Source organism: Hermetia illucens, chromosome 5 (genome assembly GCF_905115235.1).
Source record: "Hermetia illucens chromosome 5, iHerIll2.2.curated.20191125, whole genome shotgun sequence".
NCBI classification, from domain to species: Eukaryota; Metazoa; Arthropoda; class Insecta; order Diptera; family Stratiomyidae; genus Hermetia; species Hermetia illucens.
In genome coordinates, this window is record NC_051853.1 from 55047053 (window position 1) to 55074450 (window position 27398).

The 27398-nt window shown below is 41.9% G+C and overlaps 2 protein-coding genes across 2 annotated transcripts; one reads left to right on the top strand and one right to left on the bottom strand.

The window, feature by feature from the left end:
- The first annotated feature begins 7649 nt into the window (after positions 1–7649).
- Positions 7650–9400, top strand: LOC119658092. The gene is made up of 3 exons (XM_038065356.1): positions 7650–8261; positions 8336–8886; positions 8941–9400. Exons 1-3 carry the CDS (start codon positions 7650–7652, stop codon positions 9398–9400), a joined length of 1623 nt encoding a protein of 540 aa, XP_037921284.1.
- A 5848-nt stretch (positions 9401–15248) lies between these two features.
- Positions 15249–24837, bottom strand: LOC119658093. Its single transcript, XM_038065357.1, has 3 exons — positions 24674–24837; positions 16314–16839; positions 15249–16259 (listed from the first exon to the last, which is right to left on the bottom strand). The coding sequence occupies exons 1-3, from the start codon at positions 24835–24837 to the stop codon at positions 15249–15251; spliced, it is 1701 nt and encodes a 566-aa protein (XP_037921285.1).
- Positions 24838–27398: the final 2561 nt, after the last annotated feature.

Consider the following 27398-nt stretch of genomic DNA (forward strand, 5'->3'; position numbering starts at 1 on the left):
CGCAGTTTAATGCACTTTCTGAGGATACACAAGTGTTATTGTTGCATGACTGTTGGAGCATGTTCCCGCCTTGGCCTACAGGTCGTGCTGATCGTTAGTTAGTTTAGCCTATGCAAATTAAATTCCTATCTTATTATCCCAATTTTCCTATCTCCTTTTTATCAATCACTGCAGCCAGTTACAACGAAAGCATTTGATAAATTATGTACAAATTTGTTATACAACATTGCCTAATGCATCTGGCAAAAATATATTCAATCATGTTTTTCATTTGAAGACTAACCATTTTTTAAAAGTGAATTAAAGCAATTCTCTCTAATAAAACGTTGTGAGCAGGACGTATAGCTCAACATACATAATCCATTAGTCTTGCATGCTGTAAATATGATAGTAAATAGATAAAACCTGCACATCATTTTTGAACTTACAACATGCGAACATTGACGGGGAAAGATACCTGAAAACAAACTTGTCGTGGTTTCATTTAAGCCTCATGAATTTTCATATTTATTTGTAAACAAGGAAAATCCCTTCAAAATAGCCTGGTTATAATAACCAACCACTATCAATCAATCAATTTAAAATCGTACTTGGATCGTTCATCATCATCAGCAACGGCGCAACAACCGGTATCCGGTCTAGGCCTGCCTTAATAAGAAACTCCAGACATTCCGGTTTTGCGCCGAGGTCCACCAATTCGATATCCCTAAAAGCTGTCCGGCATCCTGACCCACGCCATCGCTCCATCTTAGGCAGGGTCTGCCTCGTCTTCTTTTTCTACCATAGATATTGCCCTTATAGACTTTCCGGGTGGGATCATCCTCATCCATACGGATTAAGTGACCCGCCCACCGTAACCTATTGAGCCGGATTTTATCCACACTCGGACGGTCATGGAATCGCTCATAGATTTCGTCGTTATGTAGGCTACGGAATCGTCCATCCTCATGTAGGGGGCCAAAAATTCTTCGGAGGATTCTTCTCTCGAACACGGCCAAGAGTTCGCAATTTTTCTTGCTAAGAACCCAAGTTTCCGAGGAATACATGAGGACTGACAAGATCATAGTCTTGTACAGTAAGAGCTTTGACCCTATGGTGGGACATTTCAAGCGGAACAGTCTTTGTAAGCTGAAATAGGCTCTGTTGGCTGACAACAACCGTGCGCGGATTTCATCATCGTAGTTGTTATCGGTTGTGACTTTCGACCCTAGATAGGAAAAAATGTCAACGGTCTCAAAGTTGTATTGTCCTATCTTTATTCTTCTTCGTGTTTGACCAGTGCGTTTTGATGCTGTTGGTTGATTCGTCTTCGGTGCTGACGTTGCCACCATATATTCTGTCTTGCCTTCATTGATGTGCAGCCCAAGATCTCGCGCCGCCTGCTCGATCTGGATGAAGGCAGTTTGTACGTCTCGGGTGGTTCTTCCCATGATATCGATATCGTCAGAATAGGCCAGTAGTTGGGTGGACTTGAAGAGGATCGTACCTCTTGCATTTACCTCAGCATCACGGATCACTTTCTCGAGGGCCAGGTTAAAGAGGACGCATGATAGGGCATCCCCTTGTCGTAGACCGTTGTTGATGTCGAATGGTCTTGAGAGTGATCCTGCTTCTTTTATCTGGCCTCGCACATTGGTCTGGGCCAGCCTAGTCAGTCTTATTAATTTCGTCGGGATACCGAATTCTCTCATGGCCGTGTACAGTTTTACCCTGGCTATGCTATCATAGGCGGCTTTAAAGTCGATGAACAGATGGTGCAACTGTTGTCCATATTCCAACAGTTTTTCAATCGCTTGCCGCAGAGAGAAAGTCTGATCTGCTGATTTGCCTGGAGTGAAGCCTCTATTTATAGGGTGTAGCTTTGACTTCATGATTGAGTTAAAGTAGCTTAAGGAACCTTTCTGATCTTCTGACAGCTTAAGTTTACTTCTGGCTCGAATTTCAAAAGAAAACGAAAAGAGGAAAAACCATGTGCCCTAATTTAATGTCCCATGTGAATAGATAGACTTCGTCGTTATGTAGGCTAAGAAATCGTCCATCCTCATGTAGGGGACCAAAAATTATTCGGAGGATTCTTCCCTTGAACATGGCCAAGAGTTCGCAATTTTTCTTGTTAAGAAGCCAGGTTTCCGAGGAATACATAAGGACTGGCGCGATCATAGTTATATAGTAAGAGCTCTGACCCTATGGTGGGACATTTCGAGGTGAAATTGGCTCTGTTGTCTGCCAACAACCATACACAGATTTCATGGTCATAGCTGTTATCGGTTGTGATTTTCGACCCTAGATGAAAGAAATTTTCTACGGTCTCAAAGTTGTAGACTCCTACCTTCATTGTTTTCATTTGGCCAGTATAATTGGATGGTGTTCGTTTTTCCTTTTTGGCGCTGACGTTGCCACCATGTACTTCGTCTTGCCTTCATTTATGTACAGCCCAAGATCTCGCGTCGATTGCCGCCTGCTCGATCTGGATAAAGGTAGACTGTACATCTCCGGTTCTTCCCATAATATCGTCAGCGTAGGCCACTAGTTGGGTGGACTTGAAGAGGATGATGCCTCCCGCATAAACATCTGCAGCGCAAATTACCTTCTCCAGGGCCTGGGAAATGAGGACGCGTTATAAGGCATCTCCTTGTCTTAGACCGTTCTTGATGCTGCATGGTCTCGAGAGTGATCCTGCGATTTTTATCTGGCCTCGCACATTGGTCAGGGTCAGCCTAGTCAATCTTAGCGATTTTGTTGAGATACGGAATTCTCTCATGCCGGGTACAGTTTTCCTCTGGCTATGCTATCATAAGCGGCTTTCGATGAAAAGATGGTGTAACTGATGTCCATATTCCAACAGCTTTCCATCGCTCGCTTGCTTGTTAATAAGAGTAGGATTGTTATCAAAATTTCCAGTATAACGCTTCATATTAGAACTAGATTATTGCAACGGATCTAAGATGAACTTAACAGTAGTTTGCAATCAGATTTCAAAATATAATAATATATTATTATTAGCTTTAACTTTGTGCAGCTATCGTAAAAGAGAATATTTCGGAGATTAGATAGTAGCATGGGCTACCATAATGTTTTTCAGATTCTTTGGCTGGATAATTTCTGAAAATGGGCCCTGGAAGTAATTAACCGTTTCGGACCCCCACCCTCCTTGCCTCTGCAACCAATGACAAAATTGGAGACCACGTTTCAATGTGCAGCAATGTAATTCGCCACATGTGTGGGGGTTCACAGTTTCGACCATTCTACCAAATTTCATTTTTAATAAAGTTTTGTTTTCAACAAAACCTTAGAAGGCAGGAGATGACGGAAAACTAATTTCTTAGCTAGTAGCTGACCGATGCAATCAGAGCTTCAGCTTGAGAGATTTGCCATCCGTTAACACAGAAATGGAATAAACATTCACAAGGTCTGAAAGATCTGGTTTCAAATCCCAGTTGAGAATATTGAGGAGATCAATTCCAACGATTATACATTTTCATCGGCCATGGTGCTAAATAAACATCTCCAAAGCTGACTGCCCATTTGGATATGTCGAGTTAACTCAGCCCCAAAAGCTCCATCGAAAGTTTGCTACAAAAGTATTTTTACCTAAGAAAATTTTATTTTAACGCGATCCAAAAAGCAAAGTTGTAAGTATATTATGGTATCGTATATTAAAACCGCTCAGTGAGTTCGTTGATACTCATGTGCCCTCTCACCACTCCCTTCGTTTTTGCCATAGACACTTTTAAGTAGTATCTATACTTGAGCAAGTAACAAACTATTTCTAGATTTTCCCTTCGTTCGCTAATCGGTCCAGGTTACAAAAACTGTTTCGCTTGAAACGTCTCAACATAGGGTCAAAACGTTTGCTGTACAAAATAACGATCTCGCCAGCCCCCATGTATTATTCGCAATCCTAGGTTCATAGCAAGAAAAATATTTTAGCCGCGTTCGAGAGAAGAATTCTCCGAAAAAATTTGGAGGATGGACGATTCCGTAGCCTATTTAATGATGAAATCCATGAGTGATACCACAACCGCTTGGTTGCCAGTTGTTGCGCCGTTGATGTTTATGAATAAAGGTTACCCTAGAGAATGGGAGAACTGAAGTGTCAAATAAACCCCCTCCACCAGATTCTCGAGGCCGATTATCAGAGAAGCGTGTACGTGTGAAGTATCACCACTTCTAGATAAAAATGGTCAACCAGGATGGTCATTTCCGCCACTCCAACTACAAGGATCATTGCCCCATCAGGGGAGTGGCATGTTTTTTCATTATCTCTGTAGGTTTTCGTCAGTCAGCTTCATTGATCATAACTGAGAAAATAAGACGAGAATATCTTGGCTTTCACCGAAGAGCTGAGAAAATTCTCTTGAGCGCAATGTATGGTGTAGAAAAATATTCTCGATCCCTAAGTCCCAGAAATTTCATGGTACATCCATTTCAGTAAAAAATGCGGGTTTCTCTAGTCATTGATAAGACCGTCAAACAAAGTTTTACACTTCGAAGTATTTGCTCAAACTATTATAACTTAACTAGATCGTTACGCTGTATGGAAAAATAATAAATTACCGACTACGATGCTTTTAAAGATGCTGACAAGACCTCATGTTACCACTTGTTCATTTTTGCAGTGGGTTGGTGGGTCAATTCTTCAAGTGTTAGTGTCCAGAAGGAAACAATTGATTCTCGAAATATGATATAGTCAAAAAGACATATAAATTTTAAGCAAGGAAGAAATATATTCCTTGATTCACAGGAGATCCTAACACTTTTCTAGGGCATGTGATAGGGGAACCTCGTCATTGGCGGCACAATGTTCGGAAACCCAGCCGGCCACAAGTGCAATTGCGTTTCAACCGACCCTCAACTCACTTTTCATCGACTTTAGGAAGGCTTTCGACAGCGTCAACAGGGGGTGTATCTCGAATTTTCTATGCAGGAGAAGCGTTCCACATGCTTCTCTTAAAAGAAAAGGAGAGAAAGTTAGGGAGGATTAGACTTATTGTTAATCCGACGAAAGCAGGATGTTTGTAGAAACCTTCGGCTAGTACCACTATAAAAGGAAGCCTGAAGACAATGAACCAGAAATGTCTTCGATGCGAAAAACCAAGGCTGGCGCTATCCTTGTTAAATTAAGTCCGAAGACAACCGACAACTATACTTTCTATAAGGGGGTTGCTGGGATTGAAGGCTATGATTTACCGTCTAGAGGCTAAGTGCTCTTTGGAAATCTGAGAGCTCGGCTGTGGTATCGGAAAGTTCAAAGAGGCCATCAAGAGTGAATGCGTAGAAATATACCTGGATAGGATCTAGGGAACAAATATATGTAGCCCCCTCAAAATTTTACAGGTATTTAGACTGTAATTTGCCAGCCATCTGATGGAAGGCTACCCTGTCGTAGATGTAGGTAGGTAGATCACAACGCGAAGATTTGCAACGAAAAGTAGAGTAGGCATCATAGTGCATCGGTGAGACCGTTGCACATAGTACGGTCCGGTCTATGTAGAGAGCGGTATGAGCGGATCTTTCCAAAAGCAACTTATAAATCAACTTTTACCAGTGTGCAACTGCTTGCAAGTTGCTAACGCAGTTAGCTATGGAGGTAAAAGCTGACCTAGTGATAATCAGCTTACAATACTGGGACAAGGATCTAGCGTCATGGTATCTCAACTCACACAATCTTGTTTTGGGACTGCGGCTGATTTCGGGTTAGGGCCCTAGGCTAAGGGGTTGACTTTATCTAGGTCCGGTGTGTACGGTTAATGTTTTTTCTAGTGTCTGTGTAACACTGAATGAGACGGTTAGGTCTCTTACTCTGGAGACCACGCCACTTGAAGGCCCACACTGCGGCAGAACTATCTCTGATATAACCATCGTATCAGAATTACTGGGTTCGTCTGTGAAAGGGAGACAATCTTCAATACATCGCATTCGAAGTGATCCACGGTACCTAATTGCGTAAATTAGTCTGGTTCTCTATCTACGCACGGAAGATTTGCGCTTAAGAGGGGTGGAGAGACTGGAGCTGATAATATGGAAAATCCGTTTATGAATCTGTTAACGATGGCCTGCCTGATGACTGCCTAATGCCTGCCTGTTAACTGTTTCGCAGTTTGGTACAGCATTCGAACAATGACAGAGAGCATGGATATTTGTCTGAGTGAAATTATGCGGTGTTTCCAACAATTAATTATTTGAAATAATAAAAACTTGTTGTTTCTTTTTCGTTGGTGTGAATTTTTATTGTTGCAAATACCGACCACTTGTTCAAGTTTCAAGAAACTTGTTAGCACTGATGAAGGGTACAAGTGGTTCCCGAAATATCGGTATTTGCAAGAATAAATATTCACACCAACGAAAAGGAAACAACAAGTTTTTATTATTTCAAATGGATATTTAGTTGGGCGACCAGAAAATCGAGGCTCTACAGAAGCCATGTTCACTTAATGCGAAGGGGATAAACCGTGGTCTACGAGTATAGTTCAGGTTGACGTCGATAACGTGAAAGGTGCCGAATGGTGTCCATTTTTCACCATGATAATAAATAAGAAATTGCCAGGATTCAATGGTATTCCAGCACGCATACGAAAGCTGGTTTTCCGGCATCGCCCCGATCTACTGTATGCCATATTTCACACTGATTTGAAGCATCTTTCCTTGTCGCTGGAAGGTAGCTAGCTAGGTATCTTAGGACTAGACCGATAGGACGCTTCCGACGATAGAATCAGCAAGCCAGAAAAGTGACACTTAATCGGCTGTACAGATGATGTTGCGGTAAACTCAACCTTGCGCTAGAAAACCCTGCGTATCTTCGCCCTAGATGATCCAATTTGGGATTGATACTCGATTCGAAGATGAACTTTTTATAGTAACTTAAAACAGCAGTGGGCAAAGCTGCAAAAGGGGTTTCGGGGAAAGAATACTCAAGGCCGGGAGGCGATATACAATTTAGGGTAACTGCGTTGAAAATGTGCCTTCAATCTAGCACATCATCAGAGACAGTATGTGTCATCGCAGAAATGGTCATTATAGATCCTCTAGTGTTTGTGGTGTTCCTTGAGAATAAAAGCAGTTCTATTCAATGTAAAAGCGGATTTCCTAAGAGTCACTAGTAAGAAATTGTATGGAAGATGACAACCAGGATGAGACAATTGTTTAAAAAAATGTTGGACCCATGTACCGCACATTTATCATTTAATGAAAAAGACTAGAATTGTAATGTACATTTGTAATTGGAAGTAACAACTCCCGATTTTCATAATTTCATAAACTTCGAACTACTTCGAAATTTCCCATTTCAGGGTCCTCTCCCATTTTTGGCAGCTTTACAAGTCAAAAATTTGAAGCTTACCGTGCGTAACATGGAATCTATTCAGTCTTATTAGTGATTTGAACCAAGTTCCATTACAAAAAACATGCGTCTCTTTAACTTGGTGCTCTTTCTATCCTATTTGTTAGTGACAAAGCTAACTTCAACCTTTCATCTTTCTGAATTTCCCAATACATTAACGATATCTGAAGTGATAATTCAAGTAATTCGAAATCATATGGTTCCTTGGGCCAACCCCATAAATATTGTGTTTGAATCCCAAAGTAGAAAATCCATGCACGACCAAAGCGACATAATTAATAATATTCTCTCCAGGAGTGACAATTCCAAAATGTTTTGTATCGAACAATCAGACTATATAGAACACTACCAAAGAGCTTACAACGTACTAATAGTAGACACTTACGAGTCCTTCATGCGACTATACCGCGGCATGAATGAAACTACCTTCGTTCTTGAAGGACTTTTCATTGTAGTGATAACAAATACCTCATCCGGGAGCCTCGACACCATGCGGAAGATATTTCAAAGGTTTTGGAAGATTTCTGTAGTCGATGTGACCCTGATTACTCAACGGAAATTCGGGGACGTCATTGACTTTTACACCTACTTCCCATTTACAGACACCCATTGCCGAGAAGTTGTCCCGATTGCCATTAACTCATTTAAGGAAGGCTCATTTGAAAAAAATGTGACAATTTTTCCAACAAAGTTGGATAATTTTCATGGTTGCCCTTTGAATGTGGTCACCTGGCAACTTATGCCATTCGTGAGCCTTACGCATTTCAACAATGGCAGCATCTTTCCAGACGGAATAGATGGCAAGCTTCTAAGAGTATTGTCGCAAATAAGGAATTTCTCAATATCTATCCAGATACCCCAAGGCGATAGTAAGCGTGGAGAAGTTTTTAAAAATGGAACCGCAACTGGTGCCATACAAATGGTGGGTTGATTTTCATTCATTTTTTTTTAGCACAGTACACATCACCATATATTTTTCCCTCACTTCCTTTCCAGATTATGGAAGGAGATGGAGATTTCACAATATGTGGATATGGAACAACCACTGAAAGAGCTTTGCATATGTCAGCTACTGTGAGTTATCTGTCAGCTGATATGGTTTTCGCAGTGTCCCTCCGTGCTCCATATTCATCCTTTGAGAAGCTCTTTTTTCCATTCGATCCTCTAGTTTGGACGCTTATCTTTACAACATTAATGGTAGGACTAGTGGTTACAACGGTGCTTAAATTGTTCGGAGAGAAGTATCTTGAATTCGTAGCTGGTCAGCAAAACAGATCGCCGAACACACACATGCTCAGTATATTTCTCGGTGGAAATATCCCAAACACCCCGCAAAGAAACTTCGCTAGGACTTTGTTAATTCTTTGGATTAGCGTTACTATTGTAGTGAGAAGCTCATACCAAGGGTCAATGTACAAGTATTTGCAATCCAGGGAAGTTCCAAAAAAAGAAAGATCACCAGAACAGTTAGTCAATGACAGCTACAAGATATACTTTTGGGGTCATCATACCTTCATAGTCGACACAATGCAATTGAATGAGGACCAGTAAGTATGAAAAACTCACCGTCCTACCAACTTCTCATTGTTTTGTTTCATCAGATACGTTCTAATGGAAGGCGACACTTTAAAGTATTACAAACTTCTCTACGAGCCTGGATTCAAAGGACTTATTCTGGACACCGAGTTTGGTGTTCTGTACAACAACGCTCTCAACCGGAATAAACCAACCATAAGGCCATTGGAGAAGCACATGTTTGCTTTTCCCATGACTATCTTTTGCAAGAAGAACTCTTATTTCCCTAAGGCGTTCGATGGGGCTCTACTGAATTTCATTGGGAGTGGTCTCGTACTCAAATGGGCCGCGGAGATATTGAACCGATCCTACGATGATGCAAAACTACTGAACACTGAACACAAAAGCATTTCTTATAGAGATTTGGAAGGATGCTTTCAAATATGTGGAGTCCTTGCTGCTACTTCAACTTTAATTTTCATAGTAGAAATCAACGCAATGCGATGGAAATATTCAAAAAGATTAATGGACTTTTTCACTTACTGAATTAATGTTTTTTTTCTAAGGAATGTACCTATGTAGCTAGTGTCAATAATTGAATCCATCCCTTCCCCTTATATTTCACCACAAAGTCGAAACTGGAAAACACATGGATATGGTAAACACTCGCTACTCGTGAATATCTTTCAGGAGAACTGCTACTCGTAATCAACAACCCGTACTGAGGTGGGAATTATAGGAAAAGTCCTTCAAGTTGAGGGTTTCAGCCCACGTTTAGTCCGAGATTTGGAAAGAGCATCCTTAAACGTCCTTGATGACAATACTAAGCTGAATTTTAAGACAAAGTTCAACGGTAGAGAAAATACACCAGTGATGCTATTCATCTCGCCTACAAATACAAGAGGACCAGATTATAAAACAAACTACGGTTTGCTATGGAGTTCTTCAATATTTGAGAAGTTCGCTTACCGAAGTTGAACTCATGGAGGAGCCCTGAAATTGTAAGACGCGGTACATTCCTTTCTTCAAACTAGTGAGTGTAATACCATCGTAGAAGCATAAGTATGTTTTGGTTTTCCGCGGCTTGGCGTTATAGGTCCATTGCACATTGTCGAAATAATCTACACCAGCAGTGTGTAAGAAGCCAGGAACCGAACGGGAGTAGAATTTGTCCTTAAAAAAGAATACACGGACTGAATCTTATAGGTAGTCATTAGATACCTCCCAATACCGCGACTTTAAAAAGAAGCATAAAACTATCTAACATTATGGTCCTGGAGGAGAGTAACTAAAAGAAGACAAAAAATCGAAGGATTGAAATTGAAAAAAAAGAAAAAGGATTGAAAATGTGCAAACAAAAACACTCACTCACTCAATAATACGTAGATTCCAGCACAAATACCTGAAAAGTAGACGTAGTACTTTATTGGCGAAAGAGGGGGTTCGTGAGGTTTGGAAAAGCGGTTCGAACTTATTGGAATTCAAGAGTAGGCAAAGGCGCTACGCAAAGCCTATGGTGGGTCACAAATCACCAGCGTTTATCTACCAGTGGAGGCAGCACTCAAAGTGTTGGCAAGAGGGTGAGAAAGAATGGGCTGGGTTATGTGTCGTCTTAAGGGCCTTTTGGTTGATGGTCGGGATTTTTAACTCACTCCAACGTACACCGGAAATCTCCTGTAATTCGCAGTGCGGTTGTTCCCGCAGTTACCACATTTCTGGCCAGAGGGATCTTCCTCGTCTAATAGGCATTTAGCTGTGGGATGAAGGTCGCCGCATTTGACGCATACAGTTGGAAGGGTACAGTATGATTTGGTGTGTCCCAACTCTTGACAAGTAAGGAATTGTATAGACCCTTTTCGTTTCATCGGTTCCTCAACTATTATCCTTTGCGTTCACTGTAGACCTGAACTTTTGTCTGTGTCCAATCTCCGGGGTTAAGGAATTAACTAACGTGGAGCTATTACGCTTACGTAAGTAGATTCGCGGAGGCTTCATTAATTTTGTATTTTCAGCAGAATATCCACTATCTTTATTCTCAGCAGAATGTCCAGTATCTTTATTAGGAAGAATGCTGAATCGATTCTGTGAGTACTTAATAATAATAATGAAGTGTGTAAGAGCACTTTTTTCTTCGGTACACTACAGGATTACAATACCCCGTAGGAGGCAATGTGGTCAGCATTGTGCTCGCTCGAGATTATTACCCTGATTTGACTCAGGTACTTATTCACAGCTGAGTCGAGTGGTATCCGACATCGAGTCACGATAACAAATCCCTCTGCACCAGTGAGGTTTGAACCGCGACCTTCAGCTACGACAGCCACCCAGATCATCATCAGGGTGTGGATAGCATCCAATGCCACAATCCCCAGAAAGCAGCCAACTGGGCCAAATTGAAAGTATAGGTGGTGCTGAATATTTGACGAGTTTAGTCGGGAATTACATCTCAGAGAGAACACTCTGATGCAAAACGGATAAGGGTTCCAAAAAGTACATCGTCACAGCACCGGTATCACAGGATTCGGCACTGGGTCTCTTGCTGTGGGTTGTCATGTGTATATTGGAGTACTAATACTTACCATCCCAACGGAGACTACGATTGTAGGCTTTGCCAATGACCTGGCTGTAGTTGTTTCAGCGAAGCACCTAGAGGATGTGGAGGTTTATGCGACGGAGATGGTGATGGCGGTAAAGACCTAGCTAGAAAAATCAGGATTGACCCTGGCAGATGAAAAACCGGTCGTAATAAGCACCGTGAAGTCGAAGTTGGTGGATATATGGTCGTCTCTAGGTGAGGAGAGTAATAATGGACCCCAAACTGAGTTTTAGCGAGCACCTAGAGTATTCTCGCCCAAAGGCAGCTAGTACCAACAAAGCACTTGCAAACATGTTGGTAGGCTGAAACACCGTAGGAAACTGCTCTCAGCCGGAGTGGTGCGATCCATACTACGTTCTCTCAAAGGTGGACAGGTGAACTCGGTTTATCGACTGACGTTTTTAGAACCGCATTAGATTAGGCAGCACTGGTGGTGGACATGAACCCAGTTAACATTCTGGCGAATGAAATGAATGTGCTACACCCTGAAAAATGCATGAAGGCACACACGCAACGCAGGAATGCGGCAAGCTCAGCAACTAATTACCACGTTTCCCAGTTGCTCACGGGACACGGTGGTTGCTACAGGCAGCCTTAGGCTGGATGATTCGCCGAATTGTTCTGCATGCAAATGTACACCGGAGGACACACAGCATGTGATGTTTCATTTCCAAAAGTTCATGACAGACAGAAGAAGCTTGAATCGAACGCTGGAAAGGAACGTGAGCCTGTAGAGTATAGTTACGGAAATGCTGAGGTCGAAGGAAAAAAAACTGACTTCCTGCCCCATTGTAAAAATTCAAAATGAGCTGGTAAAGGAAGGAAGAAGGAAGGAAGCTCAAAAAATGCGAATCATGAGTGCCTAAAAGCAAGCCTACTCTGCGAAGTAATACACAATGGTGCTCCCACGAGACTGAAGTTGGAGAGACCGGGGGTGGTTTTTAGCGAATCTTACACGTGCCGTCGTTAACGCGGCAGAGCTGGAGCGGACATGTCTTCCTAAAGTTTTCCACCTCCGTGCACGGACAAAAAAAAGAACCACTAAACTATCTAATCTTCCATATGCTACTGGAGGAGAATAACTGTGAGATAAAAACGGTAGAAAATGAAAGCAAAAAATTGAAGGAGGGTTAAAAACGAAAAAAAAAAAACAGAAAGAAGGAAGAAAAGAGTCAGTGCTCACAAAAGTACTCGAAAACTCGATAATATGTCGGTTCTAGCACTATTACCTGAAAAGTGGAGGTAATACTTTATTAGCGTTGCTGTTTCTCACAATAGCTCTCTTAAGCGGAAGAACACTGAGGTGAACTATAAGGTATTGGCTCTGACAATTAAAGAAATTTGACATGGTTGTATCTTTCCTGGTATTGTCAACCGACGGCTTCCCTAGATTTCCAAACTGAAGGAGTAGCTCATTAAACGCCTATCGGTGAAACGCATACCGCTGCGCGAAATGAAACATTTCAGTGGTAACAAAATCAGCAGCAAGCTGCTACAGTGTGGCTACAGAGACTTCCGGAGAGCATACAGGCCTTCCTGGCATGTCGGGATCTCTGCACAAATTAGCCACCATCGTTGACAAAATTCATGAGATCTACGCGCGACCCGTGTTTACCACGGTATCGGGTGACTGGTGTAAGCAGGTGGCCCGGCTGCATCAGACGGTGGCAGCACTAACAGCATTAAGGTAAAATCTTCGAGGGTTTTGAGGCTCGAAACGGAATCCACCAGGGTTGCATCTTGTCACCAATATTATTTCTCTTATTATCGGTAACGTTCTTCGTGCTGTCTTGTTTAGGGAACGTATAGAGGTTCAATGGACTATGACATCTGTCCTCACGCTCCTCGACTATGCCCATGATATCTGTTTGTCCTCTCAACCATTCCTGGACCTTAGGTATGAGCAAATAAGGTCTGACTGAAGATAAACACCAACCAAACTTCCTATCTGGCCAATACTGTTATTCAAAAGCTCAAAAGCCTTCGTCATGCAGCGAAATACACTATACCAATATTGTCGAAGAGGGGATCTCCATAGAAGCACCTTCCGCAGTACAGTAAAGGAGGAGCATATGTCAACGAACTGTAAACAATGACACTTAAGAGTGGTTGGCGCACCACTAGTAGTGTATGTGAATGGCAACCATATATATAAGTATTTACGGGAAATTTGGGAAACCTTTCCTGCTGTGCAATCGACACAAGCTCAACGGAAAGTCACTTCTTCGTCACTCATTCACAAATACTGGGAATTTCAGGGTCATTCCAAAAAACTAATAGTTATTATCTTGCTACCACTGCTACTACTACTTGAACTCGCGCCGTGCCATCAAGAGACCATATATAATGAAAAACTAGGTTGCCATGCGACCCAGATACCCGCGAACGGTTTGATGAGAGGGCCAAATTGACAATGGCGAGAGGTTAGCCATTGAGCAAGAGCAACAAATCCATTGATAGTTAACCCATGAAATGCAATTCACTATATTAGTACTGTCCACGAGTAGGCCACTCTAGAGCTACGCGGCGTCAAACAGTGAAGGGCGAGTACAGGCTTCTCCGAAAATCGTACAATAAACTGGAGCGCATTGTTAGGAAAATACCGGATAGAACGTAGGTATTGCAACTCAGTCCCGAAAAAAAGCCAGAACGACTGGTTTGCTGCATACCTTTACTCGCAAAGAAAGCGAGTAGGCGGAAGCACCTACCACGTACTTTGTCAAGCGGAGGAGTGACCTCATAGACAGAAAAAAGAAGCTAGGAGGAACCAACAAGTCTGTAAACTTAAAGAGTACAGGGAGCAACCACATCAGGCGCAGAAGTTTAATTTTAAGCAGAAAACGGTAATATTCAATCTTAATTGTGCGTAGATCGCGATAAAAATTGACGTGAATTGCAGATTACTAACCCAAAACCTTTACCCCTTTTAAATTTCTTTTACGACAAGCAAAGGACACTTACACTCTTCTATTCTCGCTCCCTTTAATACTAAGGACCTCCGGCAGGAGGAGGGTAAGTTTTATTATCTTACTAATAATAATAGTTACTCGCAACGCTGAAACGCTTGAAATGCTTTTGAAAAATCGATCCTACCTACATTGCTGTAAGTCTACAGCCTGGCCGACCTTGCACCCTCAATTGTCACCTCTCTCCAATGAATCATTTTGGCTTACATGTCGTGAACCTTTCCTACAGTATACCGGTGCAGAGCCGAGATACCTTTCTGATTTTTCGACCTCGGTACCACAACGGGAGATTTCGAACGGCATCAATATTCGCGTCAGTTGCGCTCATCGTTGAGTAGCGATGTCGGAGCCAAATATCAATCTGGTAAGGATACGGGCCCTACCAGGAAATTGTCCTCGAATTGAAACCACTCCCTGCCAACTTACGGTTCCGCTGTTATTCCATAGAGGATTTTATAAGCAAATTCTGTTCACTGTCCTTATCTAACCTTTGGGACCATATTGATTTTTTAAAATTCCTGTTTATTACTCATAATCGATAATATTTAAATGTCTAAAAGCTATTTATCGATTTAAATCTTTCTGATATCTGAGTGTAATTATGGGGTGTTTCCAGCGATCAATTATTTGAAATAATAAAAAAAAACCTGTTTTTTTTTCGCTGGTGAGATATTTATTCTTGCAAATACCGATATTTCGGGAACTACTTGTTCTCTTCATCAGTGCTAACAGTCCTTTCTGATTATTTCCTTATACTACCGAATAGAATATCCTATTTTAAAAAACCTCTCGAATACGCAATTTTCCGTTTACACTTTCAATAATCTTTACATTATCTTATAATAATTTCAAAGAAAATCCTTGCTTGCTCGAAATATGTCGAGAGCAATTCCAGCATAAAAATCACAAAAGCAACTCCTATCAACGCTCCATATAATTCATAAGCCCCGGCGAGTTGCTCATTGCTAAATCGTCTTACGCTAGGCCGAGATCCATCAAAGGTGTATTTTGGTTTCGTGAAGTCATCTTTCCACTTATCCAGCAAACCTCCGCTCCAAAACCTCCTAATAATATCATTAAAAGGTCTGACGAAAAAAGAATATTTCTGAAAATAGATGCAATTTGGCTGGACCAATATTCTCTCTTTCAGGATATGGAGAGGTCCGTCCTTGTAGTGCACATTGTTGAAGTAGGTTACATAATCACGGGGACACAAAATACCCCTTTTTTGCAAGCCTCCTTGCAATCGAAGTAGGAATGCATGCTGGGACTCCACAGAAATTTCGTAAATATTTCTGAGACCTCTATTGGATTGAGCAATATCCTTTGTGGGCGGATCTACGTGGATAGTATAACCAGCATCGACTAGCTCTTCGAGCGAATCCGGTAGCTTCTTTTCAGTATTTGTCCGAATGAAGTCATAAAGTACTGCCTGATAGGTGCTACGAAGTACCAAGGCCAGAATTAGCCATTTCATGAGGATATACCGAGCAAAGGTGTGTTTCGGTGGATGATTAACCTGTCCTCCGAGAGCACTGATCAACATGTTGTAAATGGGAGTTTTGTTGTTTGATCCCATGATAAAAAATTCTGCATGACGTTTAATGAAATATTTCAAAAGGACTATGACAAGGACAGCCGAGATGGAGATAAGTAAAACTCCAAGCCAAACTGCATCACTGAAGGGATAGAAAAGGCGCTCCAAAGCTGTATAACTTAGTCCATGAGGTATGGAGACAACTATCGGTACTTGGTAGTAGGAATAAGTTGTTGCAAAGTGTTTCGCTCTCTGTTCCGAGTATCGAAAACATCCTATCGTGAAGTCAGCATTCCCTCGCCTCATCTAAAAAGAAGCTTTATTAATTTTGTTGTCAAACATCAACAAGCAAACACTAACTATTTCAAAAGTTCCAGTCATACTTCCATTATCAAAGATAAATCCCCGCGGATTTTCTGCCGGTGCAGATACATATTTGATGGAAAAGTTAAACTTCATGGCCAATTGCTCCAGTAAAATTCCTTCATCTCCATAGAATCGTACAGAACCATCCGATTGATTTTCCATGAGTATGAAAGGTGGATTCACCCACGTTATCACCCTCAGCGGGCATTTGTGCAAGTTGATAACTTTATTGGGGAATATATCAACTCCCAAAATCATAGTTTCATTGACAAAGCTATGGACTAATTTTGGCCTGGTGTCATTGCAAGAAAATTGGGTGTAAGGATAATAAGTGTAGAAATCGGCAGTTGCCTGTTTTGACTCAACCAGAATGTTCACATGAATTAAAGCCAGTCTTGAGCAATCGACAAGGATTCTTTCAATGGTCGGGAAGTTATTTTCAACGTTGTTTAGAAGGACAATTAGGTAATAGCCCGAAGAATAGTAAACGTGCGTAATTTCGAGTTGATGCAACATAGTTCTGTAAGAAAAATAAAATAGTCAATTAAATTAAATTAAATTCAATTAAGTTCAAAACTTGTTCCTCCAAAGTTAAGGCTAGAATTCTAAAATATCGTCCTTAATATACCGCAATGTAAAATATTCATCCTTTTGGTTTTCAAACACAATTCAGTTTGGAGGAAAAGTACTCGTTCAAGGCACTTACCGTTGACTCCTTATTGAAAGACTACCAGATAATGTTTTGCCAACTTTCATTATAAACTGGCCATCAACGTGCGAAACACTTTAATACAATAATGCAACGAGAAACTGCCAACTGAAAATTCCGTTGGTGTTTTATCTCATTGCCCTAGAAGACAGAAGCAATTATTATAGAAGTCAAGGGGAAAACTCCCTGATGGAACCAGGTTGCAATTTGACGAATTTAAAAATCTGGAAGGTGAGACTACAGAACATATCCCGAATACCCAGTTCCCCATCTGAATAATATCAAAAATTGCCAGGACATGATCCCTCATTTTCTTGTAGAGTTCTTAATGTCCTTCCTAGTCACAGTTTGACGTCAGTTTTTTGCTGCCCAAACCCAATAAATTGTAATAGCAATTTTGAGGAATCAAGCCGCGGTCGAGGCACGGTTTTGGGCGCCTTATCATATTCATGTTCCCTCACAGAGAAATCTGTAGACGACATTCTCCTCCTTTCAGTGGAAAGTCTACAGCCATCATCAATGGTGCGGTTAGACAGAAAGGAGAACACAGCAACTCCGATAATAAGGGGAACTGGAAACCTACGGCCGATTTGTTGGGGATTCTGTTGCCTAACTCTTTGACAATCTGAGAGAGCAAGGCTCGAAAGGAACTTCAATCTTAAAAGAGAGAGGCACTACTGACCAAATCTTGCTTGTTCAGAACCTTTCTAACAGAAAAAGCGGAAGAAAAGAACAATGTATGGTGAACGCAACTGGCCTAATGCCGATATACGGAAACGGATCCATGCAGACTCGAAAAACGACATCGAAAGATACTGCGAAGGAAAGCGAAGTCATTTGGAAATAAGCACATAGGAGTTGCTGCATCACCAAATGTGGCAATACCTAAAGCAATTAGGCGCAAAGAAGCGGTATTTACGCGATAAGGTTGTTCGGACTATATGCTATGCCAAAATTTTATCATGCGTTACTACGGGCTAGATACTCAAAGAATTTAACCCTCCCCCATATCATACACACACACCTGGCATAGTGGTATCTCCACTCCGTCTTCCATGTAAGAAACTGATTAGAAATATGGATGCATTGGACAGAAATAGGTTCTCCTGATTAGCGCTTGAGGCTGATTGCCAGTTACTTCTGGAGGAAAACTCTTTCATATGTGACTATGTTATGTTCAATCAGCGCTGAGACAAGCTACTCCCGTCTCTCAAGAGTAAAGCAAAAATCTCGTTCCCTCGTTTGCGTAAGTTTTAGGTTTTACGAATAGTACTCATAACTAAATGCCTGGTAGAAGGACCAACATCTTAAACGTAAACCAAACAAAAAAAAGGAAGATGTTGAAGTGATGGATGAGATGATAAGAGGCGGTGCATTAAGCAGCGAGCAATGCAATTGTGTAACCTATCCATTAACATCGGTGGTCAAAGGGTGGCATAGGTACCAGGGCGAAATGTGGATTGGTACCTACGATGGAGCATAAAACTTGGGAAATGTCTGTTGAACCAACACCAATAACTACACTACCAAATCCTATTTTCACCTCCACGTGGTGACCGCTGGGAACTCATTATTGACAAAAAGCTGGAGACGGAGAAGGATGAAAGCGAGTCTTCCGCGCCTAAAAACGGGACAAATTGTACCAACTGGTCCTTTAGGTTAGAGGTTGGGTAAGGCTGACAACCCTACATGATAAACCGAAGTTACGAAGCCAAAACGCGTGCCTCGAACTGATAATACAACGACAAACTCGGCACCGACAACGGAATGACGATCTACACATTTTCTCATGGAACGTGCGCTCCCTGTGCAGAGATGAGCTGCCAATCAACTAGCCAATACCTTGTCCCAATATAGGGCTGATTTAATAGCGTTACAGGAGATGCGTTGGACAGGGACAAGTTCTACACAATATATTATAGTGGCCATCCAGTAAACCATGTGCTCAGAGTAGGTTTCTTAGCCAGCCAAAAAAATGAAACCTGCTATTATCGGCTATGAAAACATAAACAAACGGCTGTGTACTCGGCGCTTCCGATGTAAATTTAGAGCTCTTCTTCTTTTTCTTCAGCCTTTGTCCCGTTCACAGGCGGATTCGGGGCGTCGTGATCGGTTTCGCCATGTAACTCTATCGAATACCTGATCTGGGTGCAATATCAAGGCTTTTAAATGCCTATTCACCGTTGCAAGCCACCGTTGTTTCGGCCTGCCTTTTTTTCGTTTACCATCGACTTCGATATTCAGACAAAACTTGGCAAGTGAATTCTGGTTAGCACAAATTGCGTGACCATACCATTGAATACGCCTCTCTCGCAATTTTTCCACAATCGGTGCGATTCCATAACAATCGCGGATATCCTCATTTCGGATGTGATCAAAACGTCTGGCGCCACCAGTCAAACGCAACATCTTCGCACACCACAAGGCGCCGTTCATTGTCTTTTATAGTTAGCCAACATTGAGAACCATAGAGAGCGACAGGACAGACGACATTGCGGTAACTTTTAGATTTGCGACGTTCGTTGATACGTCAATTACAAAGGACACCAGTTGTGGAACACCACTTCATCCAGGTTCTCCATTGGCTGATAGCGTTGATCCGAAGTATTTAAATAGCTCAGTTCTTGGCAGATCACTGCCGCTGATAGTGATTGTGCTTGTTTCATGGGGATCAGTCGTTTTGTTTAGATTCAATCTGAGACCGTGTTGCATGAGGCGATCATTCCATTTTTGGACAAGTTGATCGAGAACATTTTTGCTATCAGATGCTAGGAAAACATCATCTGCATAAAGCAGTGTGTAGGGCGCTGGACGTTGGATGTCCCGTGTGACGGTGTTCATAACAAGAACAAAGAGGAGTGGTGAGAGGGCGCTTCCTTGATGAACATCAACAGAGACACGAAACGGTTTTGATACACCCGTCCCACTTCGAACTTTACTTTTCGGATCGTGGTACAGCAATTGAACCCAGTGCACGAGTTCTTCGGGCACTAAGTGTTGTCGTAAAACATACCAGATGAGTTCGTGTGGCACACGGTCAATCGCTTTCTCTAGATCCAGAAATGTAACGTAAAGAGGGCGATGCGACTCACGGTGTTTTTCCATGAGTAACCGCGCAGCGTGTGTTACGTCAGTAGTTCCACAGTTTTTGACAAATCCGGTTCGATTCACGGTTATTTGAACAATTTTGCGAATACGGTTGTCAAGAATGCGTTCAAAAATTGTCATGATAGGGAAAGTAACCGGATCGGACGGTAATTTAAAGATTCTGCTGGATTACGTTTCTTTTTCCATATTGGAACAGTGGTACTTTCTTGCCAGTCAGATGGTGATCTTCCTTCCTCCCGATTAAAGAATTCACTGATCCTCAGTGTAGTAGTAGTAAATGTAGTTAGGTCCTGTGGCCTTCCCAGATTTCATGCGCTTCACAGCTTCCTCGACTTCAGTTGCGCTGACAGATGGAACTACTCCAAATGTTTGCAATGATTGCGGAAGTGGAGGATGAACAAATGTCCTTTTTATCGTAAAGATTTTTGTAATGGTCCGCTCGGGTGACAGCGATCGCTTTCTTTGCTTCCCGGTTGGCGTTCTAATTAATTTGCCAATCGGTCAGCGTTTTACCGTCGAGAAACTTGTGATAGAGGTGTTTCTTTTGACAAACCTTCATTTCAACATCGTCATTCCATACCGAAGCTAGATATAAACTCGAAACTAATTTTAGGTTCCTAGACGATTTTTGAAGTGATTAAAGATCTGCCCCACATTCTAATAACTACATGTTAATGATGCTGGTCTTGATATATTTGCCCCTGAATTGTGCGTCAATCAAACCTGGCAGCTTTTCTTGGAATATATTATATATTTCAGCCTGTAAGGCAATGCTATTTTCTATCAAAGAAAAAGCTCACCTCTAGTTATTGTTTAGGATAAGTGGGGGATCCTAAGTCCACAACCACTTGCTGTTGGGCCGGACCAAATGGAGAGGAACTTACTCTCAGGTCCTTTTGGTCCACGCATCCCTCGTTTGGGGCATGGCACCCAAGCATTCAAAAAATATAGGACAAACGGTTTCGTTCGGTTTATGGAAACCGCTAATTCTATCCTGTCCAATTCAATCTCCCGAATGATGTACTTCCAAGAATATTGAGTATATTCTCGATATAATGAAAGCACCATATTGCTTTCTAAGAGTGGTTTAACTTTTAGTCTTCATCAGTAGTATTTTTACAAGCTCGATTCAAACGACATCTGGTTTAGTTCTTATTTCGCTATTTTCCGCAGCCGAGCAGGCCTCTTCAAGAGTTTGATTCAGAGTTCCCAATTGTGCTTCTTCCGCCAAATGAGTCCTTAGTTGACTATGCAGATGTACTTTACTAATAAGAAGCTCACACACTTCAAGGCTCTGATCCAATTGGATTGTTGATTTCTCCAGTTTACTACAGCCAGACAAGACACAAGTCTGATCCTGATCTGGCATCAACTCATGTCTTCAGCTCTTCTCCCTCCTGCTCTTTCGATTGAAGATTTTTGAGAAAACTTTCACAGATACAACTAAATCCTACCTTCTACATCAGTGTGAACAAGGCTCCTGTATGAGAAGGGTCTAAGAAACTTGAATTTTGTCAAATGACGAAGACGGGTACTTCAATGGCTCTGCGGTAGGGCATTGAATTAAAGGTCTCGATTAGTACGCTTCGGACCCGATATTAGTTTTGACATTGATTGAAAGAAGAGGAGCGGAAGGGTCTGAAAAGATCAGTTACTTTAAGGCCCCGTTTATAGAAACTACGCAACCAAAATATATGAAAAAAACATGGACATGGTATGTAGGCCTCTATCTAACGTCCGGATGGCGCAAGTGGTTGTATGTCAGATACCAGTCGACTCAGCTGTGAATGAGTACCTGAGTCAAATCAGGATAATAATCTCGGGCGAGCGCAATGCTGACCACATTGCCTCCTACAATGTACTGTAGCGTACCGTTACGGTCTTGAATGAAGTGCTCTAACACACTTCAAGGCCCTGATCCAATATGGATTGTTGCACCAACGATTATTATTATTATAATTGTATATGAACATCTTTAGTTTAAGTACATTTTTTAGAAATTGACTGGGAACGCCTCTGACAAACTAAATGTACAAACATTAAGAGCTACGTAAAAATGGGACAAATAAACATTCAAATATGCTTTTATAAGCAATACACAACGTTTCATATCTTACAGAGTGTGCCCTCGAAATTGACAATAGTGATTGAATGTTTGCTCATCCTTCAACATTTTCGTTCGTTATGCATGACTAGATAAATTTATAATAAATTTTCAATCCTCCAAAGATTCGTAAAATAGTGTGTTGCATCAGTTAGTATAAGTTTAAACGAAAATATAATATTCTGGAAAACTCCGCCAAGTTACTTACATAGTATGCTGGTCTCAAACCCAGGTAAAGGAGGAGGGTTTGAGGTAACGTACAAAAAATAAAACGCTGAGATCTGGGAAAGAAATAAATAAAGTATAGTTTAAGTTATTCCACTATGCTAAATCCTACCTGATCTCTCTTTTTGAGTGTCCCGCGAAAGGTTGACCAAGAAAATGCATCCAATGTCGTTAAAAACAAAATGATCGGATTGAATAACAATGAACCTCGGGTCAAAACCAGGGCGTTCACCTCAATCGACGCGGTAGGACGAGCCCCGGTCCTGTCGAGAAATGGGTAATGGTTCTTGATGCGTGCACGGCGTCAGAACGTAAGTAAATTAATCCAAGTAAAACAAATACGTGTCTGCTCGCTAAATATTGGCACCCTGACTAGAAAGACCGAGAAACTCGGAGGAGCCCTTCAGAGAAGGCGCATCGATACCTACGTTCTACAAGAAACCCGATGGTCTGGTTCCAAAAGCTGCGACATAGAAAGCGAACGATGCAAAAATGGTTATAAATTTTGCTATTTTGGTAGCCCAGACACTCAATACGGTGTTGGCATTGTCATCTCAGGGAGTTTGCGTGGTGCCATTAAAGAATTTTACGACCAGTTGAAGAAGCTTACCATTATATCAGCTGATTGCACTATTCAACTCTTCACTTACGCACTACAGACAGGCCTACGTGATGCAGAGAAAGATGCCTTCTGGCAACTTCTCGATAAAAAGACCTGCAAAGTGCCTGTTCATGATTATGTCATCATTGCCGGCGAACTTATTGACCATGTGAATGAAAATGGCTGTCAGTAACAGGTGCCATGGGGCCAATTGCTCTGCCATGATCTGAAAAGTAAACTTCGAAATGTGTCGGGTGTATCAAAACCATTTCCTGTCTCTGTTGGTGTTCATCAAAGAAGCGCCCTTTCACCACTCCTCTTTGTTCTTGTTGTGGACACTGTCACATGGGACATCCAACGTTCATAGCAAAAATGGTCTCGAGCAACTTGCCCATAAATGAAATAATCGCCTCATACAACACGGTCTCAGAATAAATCTCAATAAAAATTAATATTTGACGACCGATCCACATGAAATAGGCGCAACCACTGTCAATAGTAGTGAACTGCCCAGAACTGAGCGATTTAAATACCTCGGGTCAATAATGTTAATCAAAGGAGAATTGCTTTGTGAAACTGCTTCAAGCATTAACGCAACCTGGATGAAGTGACGTTCCACAACTGGTGTTCTTTATGATCGACGTATCAACGAACATCTCAAATCTAAAATTTACCGCAGTATCGTCCACCAGTCGCCCTCTTTAGTTCTGAGTGTTGGCCGACTATAAAAGACACTGAACGGCATCTTGCGGTAATGGTGATGAAGATGTTGTGTTGAATAAATGGCGTGACAGATTTTGATGACATCGGAAATGAGGATATCCGCGATCGATATGGGGTTGCACCAATCGTGGAAAAAATGCGAGAGAGGCGTCTTCGATGGTATGGTCACATAATTCACACGAAGGAAAACTCACTCGAAAGAACGGTGGCCTGATACGCTAGATGGTGATTTGGAAGTCTTGCGGGAAAAGGTTCAAGAAAAGAAAATGATATTCTGGAAAGTTTGGCAATAAGGTCGACAACGACAGTACGATTAAGAAACAGGCGATAGGACCCTTCGACTACAGGATCTAAACTTTTCGAGAAGAAAGAAGTTTAACAATACTTTTCTGAAAGCAATGAAGGTATCATTATGTTTATCAAAAAAAATTAGGAGAATGAGGATATTAAAAATTATTGGAAGCAGTGAAGATAAATTCATTAGAAAAGTTTGAAGGAATGATCCGTTTGTGAAGTGATTCGTGTTTATTTAGCAAGCTCTCTCCCTTGGTCTGTTCATAAAATTTTGGTAAATTATTTGAGCATGCAATAGATCGCCACACGCTTATTCCGAGAGGACTGAACTTTAATCATAAGGAATTTAGCAAAAACTTCTTTGTAGAGATACTGAACCACATTGATCCTTCACACCATTCCTTCCTTTCTTCTTCGAAAAAATATAGGACTCCGAGGTCACCACCATATTCACCAGGACTGGAAAGAGGAAGAATTCCCAACAAATTTTCGAAGAATTATGAAAGTGATAGAAAGGAAATCTAAACGCTAAAATCTGGATGAACTATATCCAACGATATTTAAACTTTTTGAAGCCAAAAGTTACTTACCTAAATGCTTCGTACGAGTCAACCAGGATAATATTATTTCGCCTTAAACCTTTTACTTCCAACCCATCATCATGATTCAGATACCGAGGATTATAATCGATTTCAGCCATAACTTCATCCAAAATATCTTTTTGAAGGTATCCTAGACGATGATCCACGGCCATCGTAGAGACATAGAGAATGGTCTCGTTGAAGAACTGTTTGATAATATGGGCTATTGCCTGCGCCATAGGACGACCTCTATTCAGATGAATTTCACCATGAAGCGAAGAAGCAAGAATATTACAAAATATCGTATTTTGTAGGAAATATAGTAGAACTGTGGCTGAGTTCATACTTTAAACTGAGCCTGAGCCATTAAGGATAAAACTCTCTTTTGGTTCGTTATGGAACTTTCCAAAATTGCATAATGGGTCGACTAATGGATGGAGCGCCGTAAATATTTTCCAGCTTTCGTGCACGTTCAATTACCAGGAATATCACGATTCGAGAAACAATTTTAAAATTTAAATGTACACCTTTGCAAGGAAATTCTTCTATCCACGTTTTCATGTTTGGAATTGCATATTAAACATGACCTTCTAGCATAACTGCAATCCCCAGTAAATATCATATGGAAAGCAGCTCACAAATGTGTACAATAAATGAATGGATGTATCCAATTTACCTGTGATGATAGACTTTAACTGGCACCGAATTATTCATTTCGCTAAATATGTTATTCTAGAAAAGCATCAAAAAGTGAATGTGGGGAACGAGACAGAGCGGGTATTAATAGACATGGAAGCGCACCAAACCAAGGGAAAATTCGAACTCGATTGTTCTTCCTTGTTTACTTTAGATATCTATTTTAGTCTTATTCTTATGGGGTCGAGTCGAAATGTTGAATTCAAAGTGACTGCCCACTTAAAAGAAAATGTATATATATTATAATAATGACGTCCCCGAGAATTCCGGGACTGTGATGTTATCACTCAAATAGCAAATGATTATACTAAAGAAAGAATGTACTACCACAGTGTGGCAATATTCAGGAGCTGCCTAAATCGAAGGAAGATCCATATTCTTTCTAGGCGGTATCCCGAATTGCTGATATCAAGGGATAACATGACAACGAGGTTTCACTTCGATAAGAAGTTTGAAACAGGTTGGAGTATTCGTTTTAAGAACGATGGGGTCCTAAGTCCGCATCAACTTAATGCTGGACCGGACCAAATGGGGAGCAACTTACTCCCTCTTTCCTGGTCCACGGACCTCTCGCTTAGGGCTTGCACACAAACTTTTAAAAAAAGTCAAGCGACGACGGTTTTACTGTTTCTTACCAGGGTAGAGGCAAATCGTCAGACGCTGCCTCACCTCTGCCCTGGGAGCACCGGGGGGAGCTGCCCGACTCGCAGATGTTGAATGCTCCCTTATATAACTCAGCTCTGGCCAAGCTCTGGTCAATAAGGCGATAATTCGTAGGCATGTCGTGTTCTATGAGTTATATAAGGGAGCATTCAACATCTGCGAGCCGCTACGGTCACGCTGCTCCCTAGGCAGAGGTGAGGCAGCGTCTGACGATTTGCCTCTGCCCTGGTAAGAAACCGTAAAGCCGTCATCGCTTGACGTTGGAGTAACAAGGCAAACTGGGAGAACGTGACTGCGACATACGGCTTAAATCAGCAATTGATTACTTGGTACACTGACGGATCCCTCACAGCAAAGGGAGCGGGTGCCGGTGTCATTGGTCTAAGGAAAATGTACTTTGAACCAATGGGCAGGTACACTAGCATATAGGATAGGACAAAATGCACCACCAAAAATGAGAAGAAGAAGAAGTTTGAGGTCCGGTACGGATAACCGGCAGGAGTCGTCTGACTTGATGACTGAGTCGGGCTCTCGTAATGGACAGCACGGCGTCGAAAGCGCTAGTCGTGGGGCGGTTCAACGTCTAGGCGCCACGACGACCAGGAGCACAGCTCCGCCTGCTGCAGCTGTTTCGCCACAATCTGTGGCGACCACTTCAGCAGGTTCGCGTAGGCAGCAGATGAAATGGACTAAAGAAATGAATCTCTTCATCATCCGCTCCTACTACGAAATAACGGCGGGGGCGAGTACAACATCTTACCGCCCCTTGTTGCACCAGAGATTCATCGAGCGTTTCCCGCAATTCGCGCACGTGACTGTGCAGCGAGTCGCAGACCAGTACCGCTTTATTACTCGCAGCGACACAATCCCGGCCACCATCAGGGAACCTGTTCGACTTGAGGTCATCGGGGAAACTGGTGACCGAGAGTCGATGGGGGCAGAGGCGGCGGCATCAACAACACCACGCCGCACTGCAGGCAACAATTTCGGTACTCGCCGAAGCACTCTTCTCGACCGTCCAGCTGAGGTTTCCGCTGAGGTTCGGGACGAATCCCAAAGAGCGTGCATAGAATTCTCGGATATAGATCCTTTGCATAGACCAGGTATTTCCAGGCTCTATGCATCTCCAGCAACTCCGGGAATTCTATCTCAAGTCAATGATGAGATTCCATCTCGACTGTATGCTGATATGTCGCTGCTGCAACTGCAATCGCTTGTGTATTGTGGTGCTGTTACGGCTATCAGATTGTATGGTCAGAAGATTCGCTTTCGTGTTATTGGTTTGAGTGACCAAAGAGATCCACCATGGAAAATTCGTCTGGAACGTTGGTGGAACTCACTAAGGCAGGACATTGCTAGACTGATTCAGATCAGC